We start from the raw sequence: 22585 nt of genomic DNA on the forward strand, positions 1-22585 counted from the left end.
CACAATCCCCCAGGAGCAGCTCAGCACCTGCAGCCACCCTGGCACCCCATAGCCACAGGGACACCCCATAGCCACAGGGACAGCCCATAGCCACAGGACACCCCAAGTCCCACCCCTTGGGGTCCCCTCTCAGCCTTCATCTCGTTACAACAGCCCCAGCACAAAGCCCAGCCCAGAGTGCTGCAGGAGGAGGAATCCCCCGCATGCTGCGCTCCATTGGATTTGTGCTGTGCTCGCTGCCCTCTGGGCGATGCACAGCCTGATTTAGGTCGCGCTGCAAGAGCAGAGCTGCTGCCTTCCCCCACTCTGCACGCCTGCTCCCACATGCGGCTTTGTAGTTTGTCTTTTTTTTTTCTTTCTTAAGCAAGGCAGGGGAGGAAACGGCACGCTGTGGTCCCTGTGCCCTACAGCCTGCAGGAGGAGGAGAGGAAAAGGAGGAAGAGGAGGAGGAGGAAGGCATTATGGTGGGCAGAAGCTGCAGTGCCTGCTGGCTGCTGGGGTGCAGTGTCCCCCCAGGAGCAGGGTGCCCGCAGCCCTGGAGCTCCACAGACACCCACAGATCTCAGCACATCTCCCATCAGGTCAACCATGCTACGATGCATCAGTTCTGGCAGCATTTGTGCCATTTAGAGCAGGAGATGGGCACAGCTCCCCAAGCACTCACAGCTCAATTTTAAGCTAGCTTTTTTTTTTTTTTAGGCCAACTTTTCCCTGGGTTTATGCACTGCTCTGTTGTGAGCATCCAGGAAGTTTGTTTTGGAGGAGGCAAACAAGGGTTTCCCCAAACAAATTACCAGCAAGGCCATAATTGATCCAAATTCCAGCCATTTGCACTGAATTGCAGCATCAAACCTCTCGTTTAAGGAAAAAAAAAATATGCTCAGCATGTTTAATTGGAGCTGAAAGGGAGGCAAAGGGAGCCATCTGAAAGATGCTGGAGGAGGGTGGGGAGGAACGCAGCTGTGCTGAGCGACCTGCGTGCTGGGCAAGCACTGATGGAGCCTTTAACAGAGGCACTGAGTTATGTGATGCAGTTAAAAGTCTGGCTCCTAAAGAGAAAAAGGAGAAGAGTTGGGCTGTAAGAGGTGATTCACAGTTGGTCTGTAATTAGCGGGACACTGGGATGTCACAGCTGGGCGCTCTGGGGGTATTTGGAATAACTTTTAAGCCATGTCTGGGAAGGTCCTGGTACAACACTTTAACAACAACAAGGAGAAGTGCTGGGCAGGTGGGGAGCTGTGAGCTCTGACCTTGGTTCAGAACTTTTGACGGCTGCCTCCAGCTTTGGGAAGGCAGCACGAGGTCAGGAAGGCAGCAGTTGCGCTTCGCAAAGGGGAGGGCACCCTTCTGCCAAGCTCTCCCTCATGTACGTACACAGGGAGCGGCGGAGTAAAAAATAAAGCTCTGAGAATTTCACAGCTCCTCCCGGCTCGCAGACCTGCCGCCAGCCCACGCAGCGCTGCCAGGCTTCGCAGCAATCTCAGCAAGTGGGAAGCGAACAGCTCAATGCTTTCCTTGGCGCTGGTCGTGCTGGCAAATGCCATTTACAAAACTTTTTTTTGCAATCCCTCAAAAAAGGAGCACTGCAGGTGCAGGAGCAGCCCCTGCATCCTCAGCCACGGCACTGCTAACACAGCACGGGCAATACTGCTTGAAAGTGTCCTCCCCCTGCCCTGGGGTGGATGTAGAGCCGTGGATTCGGGCACTCCTCCCTGCCTCGTGGTAGGGAATGACACAACTCCCTTGACGCTGCACTCGCTTTAGCTCGACAGTCTCGAGGGGAAAAACAAAACAAAACTCGAACACACACGTTTGTCTCCTGACAGACTCTGAGCCTCGCGCTAAAAACCCGACGTAGGCGACAATGCAGAGAGGATAAACCTACAACCAAAATATGGTAATGTGTTTTTGAAGTCTCTTAGAAGGAACAAACAGAAGTGAGTCAACAGAGCAGCATGCAAATCCACTTCAGAAAATGAATCAACAGAAAGGCAGAATATATTAACCCAGATCTGCTTAATTTCAGAGTTTGTTCCTCCTTGGGCTGGATGTCCCCACCACACCTCCCCTTCTCTGGAGTAGCTGAGCAGGATTTGGTATTACTGCAGCGTAAGAGAGAACTTTGATTGAGTTTGAGCAGCTTTATGAGCTGTGGTTGGGTGAAGTGAGAGCGGGGGGAGCTGCATTGTGTTTACACAGTTGGGAGCACACGTGTGAGAAACCACGGGGACAACCAGCACTGGCACAGGAGCTGTGAGAGTTCAAGGTGTGGGGTGTGCCAAAATGCCTGCAAAAGGACTAGAGCTTCTGAAACACACTTGAAAAAGCCAAAAAATAGGTGACCCAACTTCTCTGAGGCACAGAGGGCACTGAGGATGAGGATGTTGGCATGCAGGTGGCCAAGCTGCAGGTGAAATCTGCCCTGCTAAGCACACCTTCCTCCTGAGCCCAGTACCTCTGCACAACCTCCCCCTTCACCCCTCCAAAAACAACCCTGAAATAAGAGGGAGCTCAAGTGCACCACAGATCAGGGCACGAGGGGGAGAAACCAGCAAAGGGAACAGTTATTTCCTCACTGAAGGCATCTTTCCATTTGTTTTCTTATTATTATTATTATTATTTATTTTTAATGTAAGCATCCTTCCCCTTTCCTGCTGTTAGGGTCATAACTGTTTCCCAGGCCTGCTGCATAATGCACTCAAACACTGCTACGGCTCGGCGCTAAGTGGCATCCCCTTCGGCTGAAGGGTAAGGGGGGCTGCAATACCCTTAATGAGGACACGCAGCCCTGAAGACCTCACTACCGTTAAAAGGAGGGATTTCCAGATGCAAGACTAATGTAAAACGCATTAACACTAATGGGGGACAGGAGGGGAAATCTCCCAGCCTTTCCTGCCCCTGGGGGTTGTGGAGATAGTGGTTGGTGTTGGCAGAGCTGTGCGCTGCTCTTTGGTGCTGCTGGGTTACCTGCGGACCGGGACCCATGGGGCCCATCCCTCGCGGAGGATTCATCCTTTGCATGGGTCCGCCCATGTTCGGGTGCCCTGCCGGGAGGAAAGCAACCACATTAGGTGGGATGGAACCCCAAAGTAACAGCTAACGAGGAGGGGGAAACGTCCAAACCACCGCTGTCGGTTTACCTTGCTGTCGCGTGGGATCCATCGAATTGGGCAGCAATGGCTGTGTACCAGGAACGGCCCCCGGAGGCTGGGGAAACAAGGCAGGGGAGATTACACAAATCAGCACATGGCCAAAATGCAGCTGAGGTGCAGAGACCTGAGTTAAGGTTTTCCAGTTCCCAAGGGAACAGGGGTTGCTCAGGACCCAGCTCCCTCCTGTCTTGTAGAGCTGCATTGAACCTTACACTGCCCTGGATGCCACATCCCTACAACTCCTGGCACCGTTCCTCTTTCCCTTTGAAAATACTCCCTAGAATCTGACTCTAGACACCAGTATCTCGGGAGCCCCATGCTGTGCAGGGCAGAGATATTCTGGCAAGCCACGATGGCAGCCCAACACAACAGCCCATAATGGGCAATGCTGTGCTCACAAGAGACCAGCACTTGGGTTCACCCCTGCATGCATGGGGCCCATTCCCATGTCTTCAGATGAGGTTGCTCCCCCTCCCTGTAGCACAGGCTATTTAAAGTTCAAAGGCTGCCTTCCCCACACTGCTCTGAGCAGATAAAGGGGGAGAAAGCACAGATACTATCTGCCTTGGGGAAGCAAACTGCAAGCCTTTCTGAAGCAGAGCTGCCTTTTATTTGAATACCACCGTGACACTGGTCCCCCTCATGCGAACACAGGCCCCATCCAACTCAGCAGCCAGGCTGACTTTCATTCCCAGTATTTTACACCTTGGAAGATAGTGGCAGGAGGAAGATAAACAAGAGCTGTCGTGGCGGTGAGTATTTAGACTTCAGCTCTCTGACTTGCCTGCCTTCCTATTTATTCTCATCCCACTAGATGTGACCGTAACGACACCAAGCTCTGGGTATGCACAAAGCTGCATTTTAGACATGGTGTATGGAGAAAAAGTATATTTCTATTTAACCTTATGGTTGAAATCAAAGGTTAGGAGACGCGGAAGACCTGAACCCCACTGCTGCACAAACCCTCTGCGGTCCCTGCTTTGCCAGCACACGGGACGCATCTGTGCAGTGCATGGTGGTGAGAAACCACAACTGGTTGGTCTCAGCCCTGCTACCAGCAGCTTGGGTAGGACATAACAAAACAACCGCTGGGAACAGCAGCAGCTCCGCCTCCCCCAAGGCCTCCACCAAAACCCACAGAGCCGCATGCTGCTCCGTGCTGTCCATCTGTCCGCATCGCTGCCACCTCCTACCCCGCCTGGTCTGGAGGTGTTTTGGAAGACCCAGAGAATAAAGCCTCTAATCCAGCAACTAACAGCGAATATAAGAACAACGTCACTCGTAAGAAGCGTTAACAAAAGCAAACTCCCAAGACAATATTTTCCAAAGTTATTTTGCTACTCCAAGGAATTGCACGCTTCCTTTAATTTCACTGCAACGAAAAGCAACCCATCATGAGGTTATTGCCACACAGACCTGCTGTCAGTGCCTCAAGGCAATGCCACACGTTACGGCAGCGCGTGGAGTGGGAGCTGGCAAGGACAGCAGCAAACGGCCGCCGGTTAAGCCGAGATAAGAGGATAAACCCAACCCCAAAATTCAGGAGCGACCTGCCCTGCCTGACCCCGCGGCAGCCAGGATTATCTCCATCGCTTTAATTTGCAGGGATAGCAGGGAAAATCTGTCCGGGGTCGGGGAGCTGTACCTGGTTTCCCATCCGGATGGGGGGCCGGGGACCTCCTGCGTAGCGTGGTGACATGAAAGGCTGCAATGACACAGAAAGCAGGTTAGCATCATGCAGTGGGGGGACAGCTCGTGCCCCACACACGCTGGTTAGACTTTATAGACTTTTGTTTTTTTCTGGAGAAATCCTTCTTTCAAAAAGTTGAGTTGAAAAAGGAAAAAAAGAAAAAAAGAAAACAAGAAAAGAAAAAAAATATATTAAAAAAGTGTCCGGAGTCCATTTATTTATGTAAGGTTTTTCTGTAGGTTTATTGTTTGAGAGTGTATGACATATTTAGGCTGTACTATGTGAGGCTGTTACAATTAGTGCACGGGAAACCCTGAGTGTTAGATACTGAGCTTAAACGTATGTATATATATGTGTGAAAGTGGGAAATAAGCACATACAGACACGCACACACACAAAAAAACACCCCAACGCTAAGTGTGGAAAAAAAATAAGAAGACTTAAGGTGCTCTTTTACAACTGCTGCTACCAACAGAAGCTTAAAAACCCACATCCAGCTCCATTCCTCGGGTTGCCTGGGGGAGGTAAACCACTCTGATACCCACGAGTGAGTTCTCAGTCCGCCGTCACCTGCACACCCAGCAAAAACAACCCAGCACTGGGGGGGAAGCAGCACCCCATGGCAGAGCTGGGGGCAGCGGGCTCCCGCTCCCAGCGCGCTCGCAGAGCGCGTCCCGATTCACAGCCCTACCCATCGCTAGTGCCGTTACCTGACTGTGGGGTCCCATCATGCTGTTAGGGTTGTGGGGTGGAGGCTGTGCGTGTGGCGAGGGCTGTGAACCAGGCGGTCCCTGTGAGGTCAGACAGTAGAAGGAGGTTATAGATTAGCACATGAAAGCGCAGAAAGAGCTAAAAAGGATTGACGGGTGGAGCTGTTTATATTTTGTTGTTGTCGTGGAAGGCGGTTCGCCAATTGTTGTTTTTCTTTCTCTCCTTTTAGTTGAGTTTCTACTCATTTGTAACTTAACGATGAATAACGATATAGGGAAAAAATAAAAACAAAAATAAAAAAAAACACCAAAAAACCAAAAAACCCCAAAAATAAGAAAAAAATTCAGAACATCTGTCAAAGTACAGCGGCCACATTACAGTGAACGGTGCAGTAGTTCAACCACGTCTGTGATGATAAACACACAGGGAAACACTTGGCGAGGGCGTGCAACGAGGAAGAAAAATAGGCAGGAGAGGAGGGGGGGGCAGAGAGGCTGGGGGGGAAATGCCCCTAAAAAAACACCAAAAAAACACCCCAAAACAACAACAAAAATCATGTTCTCCTCTCTCCTCCCACATCCTGAAGGCTGGAAACACCTTCCAGGGTTTGCCAGCCCAGGGCCCGAGGTGTGCTCGGGTAAAGTGCTACTCAGGACCAATATGGAAAAAAGGAAACATTAGTTGCTGTAGGTTTTGAGCACCGCAATGCAGCAGTTGCTGACATTTTGGGGTTGAACGCCCACTTTTTTCTTTTTCTTAAATATTTCCCTTTAAAGCACAAAATGAAAGTTTGCTTGAAGGAACGGTGAGTTTGGTGCAAGGACGTATCGCTGCATGTTAACACAGGGGGGGGGGAAAAAAAGAGGGGTATTTTTGAGTCAAAGGACGTGTAATTGGTACAGAAAGCAAATAAGCTCGGTAAGTGCGTTATGCGAAGCGACTGCACACTCCAGGAAAGGCGCAAAGCAGATGTTCTCTACCTGCCTTGTTACTAATTTCAACAAGTGTTCGCCTTCTAGCTGCTGCCAGCAATGGCATGGTTTGTTACCATGAGCAATTTTCTTAATTAACAGACATTAATTAGCCATTTAGCAATTTTGCAAGCATTTGTTTAGCAGCTTTCCTAAACATGAATACCACTGTGATAATGGTACTGATTAGAGGGTCCCCTAATTAACAGTACAGGGAAGGAAAATTGAAATCACATAAATTAAAAAGGGAGGGGAAGTTAATGAAGGCAGGACATATTTGCACCTGCAAATCTTTTGTACCGTGGAAACTTGAGTGCAATGTAAATAAAGCAAGAGGGTTTTTTCGTTTTATTTATTTTTTTTTACAGGCTGTGACGTGGGGACATGTAGCCAAACGCTGCGACAGGGCTGTGGTGGAAATGAAGCCATGCTGTCGGCTCCAATAGCACTGTGGGCTGGCACTTGGAGCCACAGGGCACCCAGCTCTTAGGGCACATGTCACCGGGATGCTCCTGCCCCACAGCAGTGCATAATGGGGTGGGATGAGTGAGGCCAAAGGCCTGCGGCCATTTTGTGTGGCTCTCCTTTCCCCTCCTCAGGGGGAATGGAGGCTCAGCGTGGGACCGCAGCTTGTTGAAGTGGGTTAGGGCACTTCACAACTAACTCCCTCAGGGTGGGGGAGGAGGAGGAGGTGGGTTTTCTTCCTCCAAGCTACATGCTGAAGTGAGCAGCACATCTGAAGCACCGCTCCTTCCTGCCCCAGGCCCAGCGAGGCCCCCGCCTGCGGCTGGGCCCAGTGCTCCTCATTCAGAAATGCGGGGCCTCTGGATGCAGTTATCTCCATAAACATCTGCAGATGTCCCGGGGCCCAGGCCTGCCCCTCAGCCTGACGATGGCTGCCTTTCTCCACTGGGTTTCCCTCCCTACAAGCAGAAGATGATCCTGACGGATCACTGCACTGGAGACGAATGTTCTGCAGATACAACATGTGGGCTCCAACCAACAGAACAACTCCTTCTTTTCCTCTACGTGTGTATTTAGCAGTCATTAAGCAGCTTTGCTACAGCCTCACTGACAGGGCTTGGATGGCTGCGTGGGACCGGACTCCCTCACACTGCTTCAAAAACCCCTCAACCAACCCAACACTTAAACCAGTGTAAGAAGAAATTGTTTCTGACAATGCTAAGTGTTCCAGCCCACCCACTGACCTCCTCTTTGCTTCATTCTCTTCCCCCCTCCACCCCCATCTCTTTACTACAGTGACCTTAAAGACAAATCTGGACTAGCAGATGACAGAGGGCTGCTGCTTTACAACAGGAGTTTCCAAACGATCCCATCATATCCACTCCGTCTTTCATGAGCTCAACTTCTCAAACTTCTTGTAAAATATTAAACATGGAAAATTGCACTAGCGATCATAGTTCTGCATGTGTCAATTTATGTTCCGAGAGTAATTCACCACAAATGGATCATGTTTTATGGGCTACATACTTTCAGCTAATGGCGGAGTTTTTATATTTAAAAACATTCTCAAGTGCCTCTGGGGGTGGCAGAACAATGAGGAATGATATAAGAAGGCAAAGCATCAGCGCAACGAGGTATCAACAATTCAGTGCTAGCAACAGGAAAGCATCTTGCATTTAAACGTAGCTGCCTCTGACCTACCGGCTTCAACATTATAAAGTATCAAAATAAATGAAACTGATATTAATTAGAGAAGTGCCTGAGTTTACTGGATGGGAACCTGGAGCTCTACGCTTGTCAAACAAGAGGCAGATTTTGTGACATGTAAACAAAAGAATGAAGTATCCCTCGGCAAGCCCTAGGGGGGATGCTCCAGGCTCCTTGGGAGCCACTGTCCTTGTAGGACCATGACCACTTGCATTGCCTTGGGGCACCCACTGGCTCCTCCAGCCACACAGGCTCTCTGGTGCTTCCAACCCAGCCATCCCAGCCCTTAGGGAAGGTTTCAGAGCCCTGCCGTGCCCTCTCTAGGAGGCTGAAGAGCAATAACCAGCTACCCAACATTCACTTGCCCTGCCACCTTCGTAACAACATCTCAGCACGGCAGCCCACACATTCTGAGGGCTCAGGAGGAACTCAATGTGCAATTGGTGCTTGAAGGGCTCTCAGAGCTTCCTGCAACACCCCCGAGCCCACAGCTACAACATGAGATGTTTTTATCACACAGTAGGCAGTGCCTGGAGCCCACCAGGCTGCACAACAAGCAGGAACAGAGGGTCACCTTCTGCCCATAGGGCAGAGAATGGCAATACCAGAAAGGCACGAGGTGCTGGGTGAAGGCCCAAATTCACCTTCCTGAGACCGCAACGTGGCCAAGCTCGGCAGCAGCCAGGAAGGGAGTCGTGGGCAGGAGACTGCCTTGCCTGCAGCTGGGGCTCCCGAGCGCGGAGTTCTGGTTTGAAGGAATATGTTAAACACAAGCTCTTCAGGAAACAAACCCATGTCAGCCGAAGCCAAGAACAGTCACCTCCATCTGGATGGAGCACCCGAGAGAAAGTTGACTGCAAATCCCACCATATGCTCCAGACATTCGGTACAAAAGCCTCGGGCATCCTGCTAAACTTCCAGAAAAAAAAGAAGGAAAAAAAAAAACTTTCTCCAACACTTGGTTTTTCTTCTCTCTCTTGTAAGCCATTTTCCTTCGGCTCTTGCCTGGAAGAAGCCTCCCCCTACAAAAGCAGCCCCAGGAAATCTGACAGCGTTCGGTCAGCCCAGCTGCCACCCACACCAGCCGGGTTTTGCAGCGCTAGCAGCAGGATGCTCAGCCATCAGTCTTCCCATGGGAAGCTCCATGGGAGGAGAGCACGGCGAGAGCTGCAAACTAAGGCATGGCAGTGCAGGTCCCTTCCCATCCAGCCGGGGAGAGAGGATGCCCCCAGGCTGGAAGACCCTGTCCTTCCTGGCTCCCAAGGCTTCTCTGCATTAGGGGGCAGTGTAGGAACAGCGAGCGGCCGGCGCTTTGTTTTGGTGCATCTCGCAGGCTAGCTGCTGATGCATAGCTAACACGGCCACAGACATTGATTTATGTGCAACTTTCCATTTCATCAGAGCCAGCGTTACTGAGCCAGGCAGGGAGCACGCATTTGGGAGAGGAGGCAGGGCCACGGGGGGGGTTGGGAGGGGAGGAGGGGGGGCTGGGATGAGCAGCCCCCACATCCTACGCCCCTGTTATTTACTACAAAGAAGGTCTTGTACTCACAGCTTGTAATTCTTAGTTTTACCTTGTGCATTTCCCTGGCACTCCCCTTCCCCAGTGCTGGAGCAGAGGAGACTGACAGGAAGGATCTGCAAACGGGCATCAATTCAGCTTTCAAAACAAAAGCAAAAATGATTTCGATGACCTTTAGGAGGATGAGCAAAGGGTTTGTTTACTCATCTTAAAGGGACAAAGGGAGAGATTTAAATAAAAGCATCTACCCACGCTAGCCACCAACTAGCCCCCCGTTATTCAGGAGCATGGCCCGATGCCAGGCGCCACAGCCTGCTGGCACCGCGCGGTGCCCAGCCATCCAAAGGGCGCCCAGGGCCTCTCCTTTCCTGTCGGGCTTCAGGAGACGCCGAGGGCTGCATTTCCCTTGGCCTTGAGCCTAAAGGTCGCTGCTGAGCTGCAGCACAGGGAAGGCTCTGCCTGCGAGCTGGGTGCTGCAGACAGACTCCTCTCCTCTCGTCCCTGCTCCTCCAAGCTCATGCTTGTGTTTTTCTGGGCCATCAGTTCCTGAGAGCTGCCGGTCTTGCTTTGCCACCTGCACTCGTGGGGCTGCAGGGGTCCTTGCACCCCAGGGAAGCAGTGCAGGGTTTCTGCAGCCAGCACTGGAACAGGCTGCTTTGCCGCAACCGCCGCCTCAGCTCCTGGCTGGTTGCCACCATGATGCCAGGACAGGATCTGTCCCTGCACACAGACCTCCAGAAGCACGCTGTGCCTGCTGTCCTTAGGCAACCTGAGCCCTCCAGGTCCCTGGTGCCTGCAGTACGGTGCAGAAGGGTGCAAGCAGCTCTGCACTGCCAGCTCCGCACTGCTGGAGCAAGATGCTGATGCTCCCTGATGCTCACATTCCCTCCAACCTCCATTCTTCCCATGCAGGAGATGGACTGACCAGATGAAGATCTCACCCGGCTCCTGAGGCTGGCACATAAAGGGTCGGGGAGAACCACCGTAACTGCTTCAGTCCTCTGCATCTCCTGTGACCTTTTTGGTTTCGCTCTCTTAAGTTCACTGCTTTAATTTCCTTCAGAGATAAGAAATTAACCCCGAGCTGCAAACAGCTTGATGCAGAGCCTCCAGCCCACCTCTGCAAGAGCTCATCTCGAGCACGTCTTGAAGCTGGAACGAGCCAAGCACCCGCAATAAATCAGAGGGGTTTTCATGGGGGTGATGTTCTGCCTGTGTTAAAAGGTGGGATTTTGCTTCTCCCCTCCTCCTCTCTTTCTCCAGGGCTGGGAGGAGAAACCAGATGTTGGAGGGCTTTCAGGAAAGGCAGTCTCTCGAGACGTCACATGCGATCCATATGCATCGGCGCCCGAACCTCCTCCTCCACACCTAAGCCAAGAGCAGCAACTACGCTCCCTCCCTCTCTTCCCAAAGCTCTGGGGGTGGGCAGCAGCTCCATGCGTGGTCTGCTGTTGTTTCTTCAGGGTTTTCAGAGAGCCCCCAGCAAAACTCCTTAGAAAGAGGGGCTGCTTTTGAGCTCCCATCCTAAAGGCACGGCAGCCCAGCTCCTGGTCCAGATGCACCCAGGTGGAGATCTGGGATGGGCTGTCTGCACTTGGAGCAGCCCCCTGTGCCAAAGCACTATGAACAGCCAAAAAGGAAAGCGGGGGGAGGCCTCGGAAGCTGTCAGTGGGAAAATGTCAAGACCCGAGCAAGAGCTGGGGCATCGCAGCTCCTCTCCCTCACCTTCTCCTCTTGGTGAAATCCAACCCAGGCTTTTGAAGCCGTGCCCTAACTCCTTGCCAATTCTGTAACCCTCGCAGATCTGTGTGAAGTGGGAGCCTGAGAGGACAGTCATCTTTGCAACGGGATGAGATCAGGACTTTTGGAAACACATTTGTTGGAAGTAGCGACTTGGCACTCGAATTGCTGGCAGCAGCTATGACCTGCGAGATAGCATCTCTTCTGCTCGCTTCATCCCGTGTCACAGAGCGCTGCTACGAGATCGCCCTGCTTTAGGGTTACCAGTCAATATCGGATACTCTTTATTTTGTCATACGCAAGTTCAGGAAATGGGAGCTCTCTAAAAAAAGCAGCAGCCCTCCTTCCCCCTTCTCCAGCTCCACGCACACAAGTTGTGATACCACACTGATACCGCTGCCATAAATCACAAGCAGTTTATCAAGTTCGCCTGTCTACTGCCCAAGAATTTCTCCCATATACAAATCACAAACCCAGATAAAAAAAAAGCAGCTTGCCAAAACAAATATCCCTTTCAACTGTTATCCCATTTGTTACACAGACAAGTGCTTATTCCTCGAGAAGGAAGATCTTAAATGCACCACGAGCTTACGTTGCTACGAACCAGTGCGTATCATGACATACAAAGAGATTCCTAAGGCATTAAAAAAAAAAAAGCCCCACGTTTAAAGCTTTGAAAACTTCTTTTCCAAGCGCCGGATGGAAACCTTTCCATTAGCATCGTTCAGTCATACGTTACCCTGTTTTCAACCTGAGCTCAGCGTGGGAGAAGGAACGCACAAGAAAACTTTGGGGACTTTGCTAGGCATTGGCTTACAAGGTGCCTCCATGGCATTCGGGGCCTTGCACTTGGATCGAATCCGCTTCTGCCTGCAGCCACAGCCCCCGCCAGCATTTGTTAATGCTTTCAGTGATTGCATTTGGAAAAAATCAAGTGGTTAACCAGAGGGGGAAAAAGTTTCAGGAATCAAAATCCAGAATGTTTTCAATTACGCACGTCTGTTAGGACCAAAGAACAAATACAATCTCAACTCAAACACAAAACAAGCAGCTTTGGAAAAACATCAATTGCAAATATACAGTAACCTCTTCGAGCACGATAAATTCGCTTTAGGGCCATGAAACCCAGAACGTAAAGGTTGAAGGAGAGCGGGGCACTGGTTATTCACGAACAGGCCATCTACATTGGCACAGTGCTTTGCTAGGGTCCCCTTGGGGACAATTGCACGGTGCTGACAGTGAGGAGCGAGCGGCCCCGTGCGCCCCATGGACGCGGGCGCCGGGAGGAGCGGCAGCCTACCTGGAAGAAACCTGGCGGGATGGGGCCCCCGGGCATCCCGTCGTTCGGGGGAATGTTTCCAAGCACGGGACTCGGGGCGGCAGCTGCGCTCTGCGGGGAACAAAACCAGGACAAACACGTTGGGTTTGAGTCAGAGTTCAGGAGCTGTGTTAAGGCTTTTCAACCATTTCTCTTCGCCCACCTCCCCCTGTCCGCTCGCTGCTTCGCTCCTGCACCACAAAGAAGATGCTGCCCATACCACAACCAGTGTTTTTTGTTATAAAATCACACCCAACCTGCGGCTTGTGCATCCCCGCTGCGAGCCCCAGCGAGGGCACGAGCGGCTTTGCCACGAAAAAAGGAAGGGGCCAGCTGCGGGTTACCCAGACAGCCCTGCTTAGCAACTGGATTAATATTTACTTCCTGCCCGCAACGCAGGCCGATGGACAAAGGCGGTGTGCTGGCAGGGGGACCAGCAGCGGGGCTGGCTGTGGAACAAAGGGCACCTGCATGGCATGGCAGGCATGGGGACGTGGTGCTGAGGGAACAGTGGCACAGTGTAGGCCTGTGCCCAGGTGGGAAGGGGGTAGAAAAATGGACCTTGCCTGAACATTTCTGATGGTAAAATGTCTCTACTAGGTCAGAAATCATCCCAAGGAATAGAACAAACACCTCGACTCTCTTCCCTGAGAGTTGCACTGCTGTTTGTCTTTTGAAAATTGATCCCTCAATTTTTGGGGTGGTTATAAATGAGCTTTGGTGATGTTTACTGGGTTTGAGACTGGCTGACCACTATACCAACGCTCCCCCCCACCTTAAGCTTTACAATGGACTTCATACCCAAAGCTATGCAACAGAGCTAGCACCCCTTCCCGTGCTCATCCCAACAGCACCCCAAGGAAATCCCATGGGCAGGAGCCTGCTCCATGTTATTCTAAACCCAGAGCTTGGGCACTGTGACCCCACCGGACCCTGTGTCCCAACAGCAGCGGGGACACAGCTCCATTCGCCCACCATAACCCAGATGGGATGGATAAAACCACGTGCACCAGTATTTTTTCTGCCCACCCAGCATCCGAGAGCTGCAAGCATCCTGCAGGACAGCATGGACTGGCTCTCCAAACAAGGAGCCTGTCTGTACGAACTGAACCCTGCATGTGCCCCCCATCCCGCACCCCATCGTGGGGCCAGGAGAGCAGGGCATCCCAAGCAGCCTTCCTGCAAAACCAGCAGAGGCCAGATCTGAGTGTTTTTACAGTTAATAAAAAGAAGTCCTGGCAGGAAAAATAAGCCTACCCATTCCAGGCTCTTTTTATACTTCAGACGGCAGCAAAAATAGAAAGAAGAGGGAGTGAACCCATTTCTCCCCCCTTTCCATCCCCCCAAGTGGGTCAGCTATAAAAGTAAAACCAAATCTTAATCCAAGGCCATGAACATATTGCAGTTTCTCTGCAAAGCAGATGAATGTTCTTAATGCAAAAATATATAAGACCAAGCCCCCAACTGCAGAGAGCCCATTTGGAATTTCCTTTATTAAACCCTCTATCACGCAAAACGCTGCTCTCCAAAGGCGGCGAGCGGCGCAATAAAGCTGCCAAGGTGATATTTTATGGTTTCAAGAGATTTCCAGCACACCATAATCTCTTGCTGGGGAATCTCCTGCGGCAAGACAGATCCCAAGGAGCAAAGGGGACCACGGGGATGCCACTGGCGAGGTACGGGGTTGGCACTGCACAATGAAGGCAACAGCGGGCTCAGAACCTGGCCAACAGAACCACCAGGAAGCCCGGTTTGGGTACGAGGAGTGCCTGGGTCTAATAAAACACACACAGCTTTTATGCCTTTGTGATGAACTGGAGTACGCCGCACTCCTCCTCCCTCTGCAACAGGGAGCAGGGGGAGGAGAGCGATGCAGCCAAAGAAAATCTTTAAGCAAATGCACATTTTTCCACAAAACCACAGAATATTTTTCCGCGATAAACACCCCGAAATCTCACCTATGCATTCGCCGTGTAAACGCGGATTTAACGTGCCTTGCACATGTGGCGCTTGGCAGGGCTCAATAATTAAAAACCCACAAGTGCCCTGAGCATATTGTAGGATGGGAGCCAAATTGGTCAGCCCTTGATGAATGATTTACAAGGCTGCGAAGTGACATTTTATTTCTTTTTATTCCCCTCCCTATCGCCACCAGTAAGGTAAACACCGAGGCACCTTTTGTCGTGCTGGAGCAGTGCTGCAAAAACCCTGGGCTGTGCCAAGGAAGAGGGAAAAGAAGGCAGTGAGAACACCAGGAACAAAACCCAATGCTGTTGTCCCCAAGCCCAAGGGCGCACACCCCAAACCCAAGCTGCTCACCTCAGACACAAGGGTATGTGCCCCAAATCCAAGATGCTCACCCCAAACCCAAAGGTACGTGTCCAAACTCAAGGTTGCATGCCCTGAACCCAAAGGTGCGCACCACAGACTCATCGAACCCTTCAGCATCTAATTCCTGAACAACCTTTCACACCCCCTTGGATTACTTTCACTGCTTTAGCTAAGAAACTTTAATATGGGCTTTTCCCATTCACCTGCAGAACTCTACTCCCTTCCACCAAAGAAACGTCTGCAAGAAATGGGGCCCTGAGGAGAAAAAACAACCCATGGATGTGATGCCTGGGAGAGTCCAAGCCCATCCCTGCTCCAGGGCTGGGCTTAGTGCTGGCATTTGGCTGGAAAGGGATCGAGCTAATTCACCTCGGCACAGGGGGGCCAGCATGCCTGCACATTCACATTTTATTAGATGGTTAATTTGCTCTGTGCTGGAAAGAAAACACAGTTCTTAGGGCACGCATCTCAAGATACATGCATACATACACAGATCTCCCACCTACATTGGATTTTTTCCCCTTTTTTTGGTGCGATGACAATCTAGATCTCCACGTTTTGCTCCCAAACCTCGGCGCTCGGTTAACACAGCAACTCGGTACGCCAGCAGATGCCGTCTAAGCCTTTAAATCGCGCACTAATTGCACTAATTGAGCTAACAGTCTCTGTTTCGTCTCCCTACCCTGAGTCAACCAGCGTCTTCTGGTACTGCTGTAGAGATCCAAGCTGTTGACTGCAGTGTTATTTTGTCAGCCATTAAATGATTCATCAGAGTCATTAATTGATTTATTACTGCTGCCTGCAAGTATAGCTTTGCAAATAAAGAATGATGTAGGTCAGAAGGCAATAGAAATTGGACAAAACAACACAGCCAGGAGCTGGATACTTAAATTATCCATAGGAGTCCACTCATGGCAGCCCACTGACATCGGGCTACAGGGGGAAGAAGCAGAGAAAAACAGTGATGTGCCGTGCATGCCCAGCACCACCTCTGCCAGGATGCACTGCCAGATCTCAGCGCCCTGGGGACATGGTGGTGATGGGGAGCTGACAGCCACCACCGCTGTCACCAGCCGTGTGCTTTGCCACGGTGCCTCCCACCCGCAGGCAGGGAGGGCGGCTCTGGCCGGACAGCGTGTACATCTTGTGCAGGGATGTGGGAAGTGGAGGCAGGAAACGGCTCTTCCCAAAGCGGAGCGTAATCGCAGGCAGCGCATGAAATTCATGTGCGTTAATGCAGGAATATGAAGCCTCGGGGCAGAAGGCTTTAAATCTTGGTTAGTTTTTTCAGCTAAAATCTATCTGGGACGTAAAAGGGCTATTAAAACAGTCTTATTTTCTTAACCTAATCCTTCGGAAGAAGCCAGGTTATTCAACTCTATTAATTGCATTTAACAGCGGAAGGGCAGGGAGGTGGCACAGCCACTCCATGTGCCCTCACTCTCCCATCCCAATGCCCTCAGCTGCCTCGAGCCACTCCAGTGTCACCGCAGCGTGGGGACACCCAGCAACCCGCTGCCCCATGCTGTCCCAGCTCCACTCTTCCATGCCAGAGGAGGGATGATGGGAACACGTCCTGCTGGGACAAGGACCGGGCTTTCATTTATTTTCCTGAACGCGGAGCTGAGCTCCGTGCTGGGCTCCAGGGCTTGGCAGGAGCGGGTGCCGTGTGAGCCCCTCCCGGCGCCGGCTGCAGTGGTTTCCTGCCCCGCCACCCCCCGGCAGATTCAACCTGCTATCAGCATCCTCCCTACGGCACCGCCCTGTGGGGCTGCTCAGACCTGAAGGGGGCTGGGAGCACAGCAGAGCAGGATCCACAGGCAAGGTTTGCAGCAGTGGCCAAGAAGTTTGGATACAGGAGCAACTCACATTTGCAGTCGCTCCACTTGCACGTTCTCAGTGTGCCCTCTGTAAGCCCTGGCATGAGCGCAGCCCTCCGGTGCAAGGATGCAGAGGTGGCGAGCAGAGCTGTGAGCTGGTACCCACCCATCTGTTATTTATTATTTGGCGTGGAGGAAATAAACTAACGTGCGGGTCAGGACTTAAGCAGGTCATGTAAACAGGTACTACTGAATTAAATTGGACTCCAGTTAAGCCTTTTCATCTCATTAAAGCTGCCTTCATCTCAGACGGCGAGGTTTTAAATTTAATAACAGGACACTCCCACACCTCACCGTAACCTGATTAATGGCAGCACAACGCCTCTGCCATGGGGGGGGCTGTCTGCACGTCCCCACCTTGGAGTGGCAGCAGCATCTGAGCTGTATCGATGCAAAACCGAAAGCAGAAGCACGGCGGGGAGGTCAGGAGGATGCTGCTGGAGGTGGGGGCACCTGGGCATCCTCCCACGTTCCCAGCGACGCTTTACAAATGCAATGCACCACATGGATGTGTTCCTACAGGGATGGGAGGCACCGGCTCCATGGGTGACAGCACTCCGTGTTACTCAGCAATGCAGTTTTACCATGTCCTGCATAGGGCTACTGCCTTGTAACTCCGGATCTGTAACAGGCTGCTGCCTCCTTGGAGGAAAGCTTCAAAACTAAGCTGTGAGCGCAACAAAATCAGCGCTTACGTGATTTTCACAACTTTCCCTTCCTGCATCTCCCGGCGTGCCGAGCTCAGCTCCCAGCACAGCACACTGCGGCACGTGCTGCCAGGGCTGAGCAGCAGCGAGGCCAGATCTGGCTTATCTACACACTCAGTGAGCATGTTGTGATGCCTTAAAATGCATCACCCAAGAGCACGGGGAAGGAGAGCAGCTGGGGGGAGAGCAATGGGGCGACCGCTGTCCCTGCTCCTCAAAGAAGAGAGAAACAAAACCCTACCCCGTATCTTCACATCTGAAGGCCACGCTTTGAAAGAGACAAGAGTAAATAAATAAATAAAGGCAAAACATTCAATGCTGTTCCAAGCTTATACAGTTTTTTTTTTCCCCCCCTTGCTCTTGTAAAGGATAATCTGAGACAGCAGCTCCAACAGAGCAGCTCCAGCCACAAAACAATAGGATTTTAATCTCTTAAGTAGGCGGCCCCCTTATCCCCGGGAAGGAAACCCCTTCAGTCATTTACAAGTTTGTAAATAAGGATCTTGGTAGCATCTCGCGGACATCTGCTCCGCAATCCTGACAGTGTTACTGCTAACATTTACAAACATCCTTACGCAAACACACATCACTCTCTGCTGATCTTGCTTTATCTAAATATATCCCAAGGAAATAACTTGGCAGGGCTGCAAAATTTCACAGCAACTGAATTAAAGGGGAGAAGGGAAGAAAAAAAAAAGGGGGGGTGGGGGGGGGAGAGGAAAGGGATAAAAGGGGGAGGTACAGGAGGCTGAGCACAGCCAGCCTTGGTTCTGTGTGTGTATGGAAGGGGGATGAAGGGGAACTTCTGGGAAGTTCAGCAGTGGGCTCCCAGCCTTGGTGTGGGCTCCCAGATCCTCCCCGTTGCCCCATGGATCGGCTGGACACCCCCAGTTAGCTGCTGTAAATATGCAGGTATTAATTACTAGCTATTCTCCTCTAATAATTCCAGCAGCAGACGTGCCAAGCTCTTTTCCAGCAATCGATAGCATACATTTGAGGGTCCACCTGCCAAAAAAGTTATATAAAATAATTATATACATTTTTCATTAGATAATGCGATCGCTTCGGACTATTAATCTGCTGCCCATCCATCAGCACGGGGTGCTCGGCTCCTCTGGTGCTGCAGGGGGTTGCAATCTGTATTTGCTCCCACACCAAACACAAGGTTTATTCCCTTGAATTTGCAGGGAAGGGAAGAAGTGCTGGCAGTGACTCACTGGAGTTTGCAGCGAAGTTGTGTGTCATATAGCAGACAGCCCAACATTGAGTTGGGTTCTCCTATTCACCTGCCTTTGTAAAACCAGAATGAAGGAAAAACTGCAAGGAGAACCATCCTCAGCAGCTTCCAGGCCACAGGGTCTGGGGAGAAAGAGATGGATCTGGGGGCAGGTTCCTTCAAAGACACGTTTCAGCTCTAAGCCCATCAATACAGGGACCAGATCTCGTTTGTGACGTGCCACGCAGCTCTGACGTTACGTAAACACTGATAAACTGAAACACGCAGCTTCAGTGCTCCTTTAAACCAGGAGGCTGTTGGCTTTGGCAGGTAGGCTTCTGTTTCACAGCGCCTATACAAATCGCTGCTTCTGCTTTTTCTGCCTCGTTATAGTTTTGAAATTGCCAAGTACATTTTGGAAGGGGTTTTGAGCAGGGCAAGATTTAAATCGGTTATTTAATTGAAAAAGAAAAAAAAAAAAAAAGAAAGGCAGATAATCCACGGCTTTAGGAAAATGCCACGGCGCTGCACCAGGTGCACTTAAGAGCAGAGCTTTGCCTTGTCCCAAGGATGTACCCCCAACCAGCGGGATGCTGCCAATCTCTAGGCTAGACAGCACAGCACAACGTGCCTCCAGGGCATCCAGCACACAGGAGCGACTGCCACACGAAATGCGGGTGGTACAGACTGGAAAGGTTTTCAATTTGTTCTTATTTTTGGCTGAGCTTATCCATGAGGCCCGGTCACCGCAGCGCAGCTTTAGCTGATCACCAAGTGATACACAGGAGGTTGGGTTGGAAGGGCACCTAACCCTGACCCAAACCCCCTCGCAGGGCTCCTGGTGGTGGTTTTTTGGTGTGATTTAGCAGGAAACGACATCATCCCCACCAAAGCCAGCCACTAACACGGCTGGGAGGCGGGACGCTCCCCCATCACAAAGCAGGACGGCACCGCGTGCCAACCCGACTTTGTGTATTATCTCCTGCCACGGGGAAAGGGGAAATTAATGCAAATACTATGGACATTCTCCCATTCTTGTTGTGCATTTGAATGCCAAAATATCACATTTGCTTAAGCCTATTTTACTGCTAGCAGCTGGCTGTTATTATTCCCCAAAACCAAAGGCAGGGGCGAGAGAGTCGGTCCCGAGCAGGTGAACGCCATCTGCCCGTCCCCGACAAGATGCCCGCTTCACTAAGACAAAAAGCCAACAGCTCAGCAGTGACACTGCACAGAGCCAAGGGCTGAACTCAGTGGTCCTCGTGGGTCCCCACCAACCCCCACCAGCAGCACCCCAGAGCCCCCCAGATCTGCATTAGGGCTGCGTACCCTTCCTGCTTCTCCAGCACATCCCACCCTGCAGCAGGACAAGACGAGTATAACTGCCCATTTCTGCTTTCTCCCCCATTGTTAACAGCAGAGTTTGTTTATTATAGTTATTCGTAGGGGCTGCCCCAAAAAATACTGTTTCCCAGGTCCGGTAATTGCTCGAGGCGTTTGAAAATTAATAGAGCAGCTCGAGTGGAGGACAGGAGGAGTAAATCTGACGTAAGCTGCCGTGTAATTCAGCACGGCGTGTGCTCACGGGTGGCTTTCTTCACACCCAGCAGAGATAGAGGCTAATGGAGCCTGGAGGCCGGTCAGCTCCCCTGCACCAGCATGGAGGGATCTCTCAGGTGAAGCAAAAGCATTTCATTTGCAGAGTGCTCGTAACTACGGTAGACATGCTCTGCAGGAGGATACAAGGTGTGCAGCACTGGGACGGAGGTGGAATACAGCATATAAATCTATGAAGGGAAAGGCAGTACATCCTCATCCTGTACCAAAAACACACAAGGATACTGAGGACAAATAATGATGGTCTTACCCAGCTGCTCTTAGCCAAGGACAGCTTGTTGATGTTACACGCCAGCCGAGCTCCCAGCCCAGCATACCCAATGCAGACTGGGTGCCTCCAGACCTGCCAGGAAGGGGTTCTGATAGAAATGCCTTTTGTTCCTCAGTCACTCCATTTCTGAGCGCACACAGAACACTTTGGCAGGATGGAACTCCGAGCTGTGTTTCCCTTACAGCTTAACAAAATGGAATTACTGCACTTCTAAGAGCAACTCCCTCCATCCAGAGGTGGTTAATACAAACTCCGCATTTATGAACTGGGAGCTTTCTGAAGCAGGCACTGGAGGAGGTACCCCATAAAACCAGTGTGCAAACCCCTGCCCCTTGACCCACCCATAAACTATTACGTGAAGCAGGAAAATGTAAAGTCTTGGGAGTGTAAGAAAAAACGCTCTGCTGGCTTTCAAGCAGCAGAAGGGGGAGGAACAATGCGAAAATGCTGGGTATCGCTGCAAGGTCTTATGGAGAGTTGAGAAAATCCTGCTGCAGAGTGGGTGGGCACAGGGTACATCAGATTAATGGGGATAAGGGGCTGGGGTGAGCATGGCTGCTCCAAGGGATGAGGATGATGGATGGGGTGGTGATGGTGATGGGAGCTGCGCCCACAAGCAAGCAGCGATTTGGTACAGATGGGGATCTGATGGCCACGAGCTGCTGGTGGAAGATTCCTGCTTGGGTTTTCTCCCCCATTTTAACACACTGTCCCATTGCCATAAAGAAGAGCTGTCCCTCTGCATCACTGTCCTGGGAAAACTTCTGCCAGGCCAAGCAAGGAAGTGACATCAGGGCCGAGGGGCTTTTGTGTGTGCAGCCCCCCGCCAAGCTGCACAAAGAGGCAGGAGCTTTCTAAAGGCTCCCGTGGCCGGGAAGGGCCTCTCCATCTTCCCTCAGGCTCCAGCTTTTGTATGGCCCTCAGATCCATCAGCTCTGCTCGGAGCCCGGCCTCTTCTGCCTACAGTGGCTGCAGATTTTACCTCCGGGTGAAAGCGGGGAGAGAGGAGGGGGCAGTGTGGGGGCACTGAATGGGATGGGAGAAACAACGGAGGATACATAGGTGACGGCTTGAAAAAGTGCATCACTGAGGAGATGTTGGGGGCTATGCCAAAAGGAAAGAAGTGTCTTCCCACTTGTAAAACAAGAGTTAATTATAGGAAAAAAGAAGAATAAAAAGAAAAAAGGGGGAAGGGGGGGGGGGGAAGAAATAAAAAGGAAGAGGAAAGCGTTAAAACCATCTGTGCCACAGGGAAGAGGCCGGGGCTGCGTGTGCAGGAGGCAGCGCCAACAGCTGTGCTGGAGCTGCTGGCACCGCAGGGACCAGGAGCAGCGCGGGTCCCTTCCCTTCCCAACCCGTTGGCATGGCCATGGCACGGCATCCCCCGGCCCACCTCGCCCCGTGGTAACCGCTGCACAAATATTTACCTAGCTGGTTTTTAAACAAAACCGAAAAGCCGGAGAGTTTAAAGTCCACGTCCCGAACTGCTCCGGTCTCGCTCTCACCTCACGGTTACATTACTGCCGCCCGCGCTCATGGCTTCTACAGAAATTCCTAGCAACTGGCTGAAATAGCACTCACAGTTTCTAAAGAAACCAGCCAAGCAATTAAGACCTTGTGTGATGTCGGCAACCCGATGCTACTGCAGTTTGGAGGAGAGCGACTGCTCCTCCAGCACCCTGAGCACACGGTGGGTACCATGCCAGCAAAGGAAGACCTCCATGATGCGCTCCCCTTTGGGGAATGACTTTTTGGCACATAACCCTGCTGGAAGAGAAGATGGAAGGG

The 22585-nt window shown here is 51.5% G+C and overlaps 1 protein-coding gene across 8 annotated transcripts in view; it reads right to left on the reverse strand.

Moving 5' to 3' along the window:
* The window catches only part of SSBP3 (single stranded DNA binding protein 3), a 49655-nt gene that overhangs the window by 4583 nt on the left and 22487 nt on the right, over positions 1-22585 (reverse strand). For 4 of the 8 annotated variants that reach the window (XR_001557018.2, XR_004308168.1, XR_001557019.2 and 1 more), the window contains exons 5-9: positions 12758-12847; positions 5553-5633; positions 4798-4857; positions 3141-3207; positions 2968-3044 (exon numbers count right to left, since the gene is read on the reverse strand). Coding sequence is in view for 3 of the 8 variants with exons in the window: in XM_015870806.2 (XP_015726292.1) it covers positions 2968-3044; positions 3141-3207; positions 4798-4857; positions 5553-5633; positions 12758-12847 (375 nt within the window). In the remaining 5 variants the exon portion in view is untranslated. The remainder of the gene's footprint in view (positions 1-2967; positions 3045-3140; positions 3208-4797; positions 4858-5552; positions 5634-12757; positions 12848-22585) is intronic. The other 4 variants (XR_001557020.2, XR_001557021.2, XM_015870807.2 and 1 more) reach the window with 1 other exon arrangement.

The sequence above is a fragment of the Coturnix japonica genome, chromosome 8 (genome assembly GCF_001577835.2).
Source record: "Coturnix japonica isolate 7356 chromosome 8, Coturnix japonica 2.1, whole genome shotgun sequence".
NCBI lineage: Eukaryota > Metazoa > Chordata > Aves > Galliformes > Phasianidae > Coturnix > Coturnix japonica.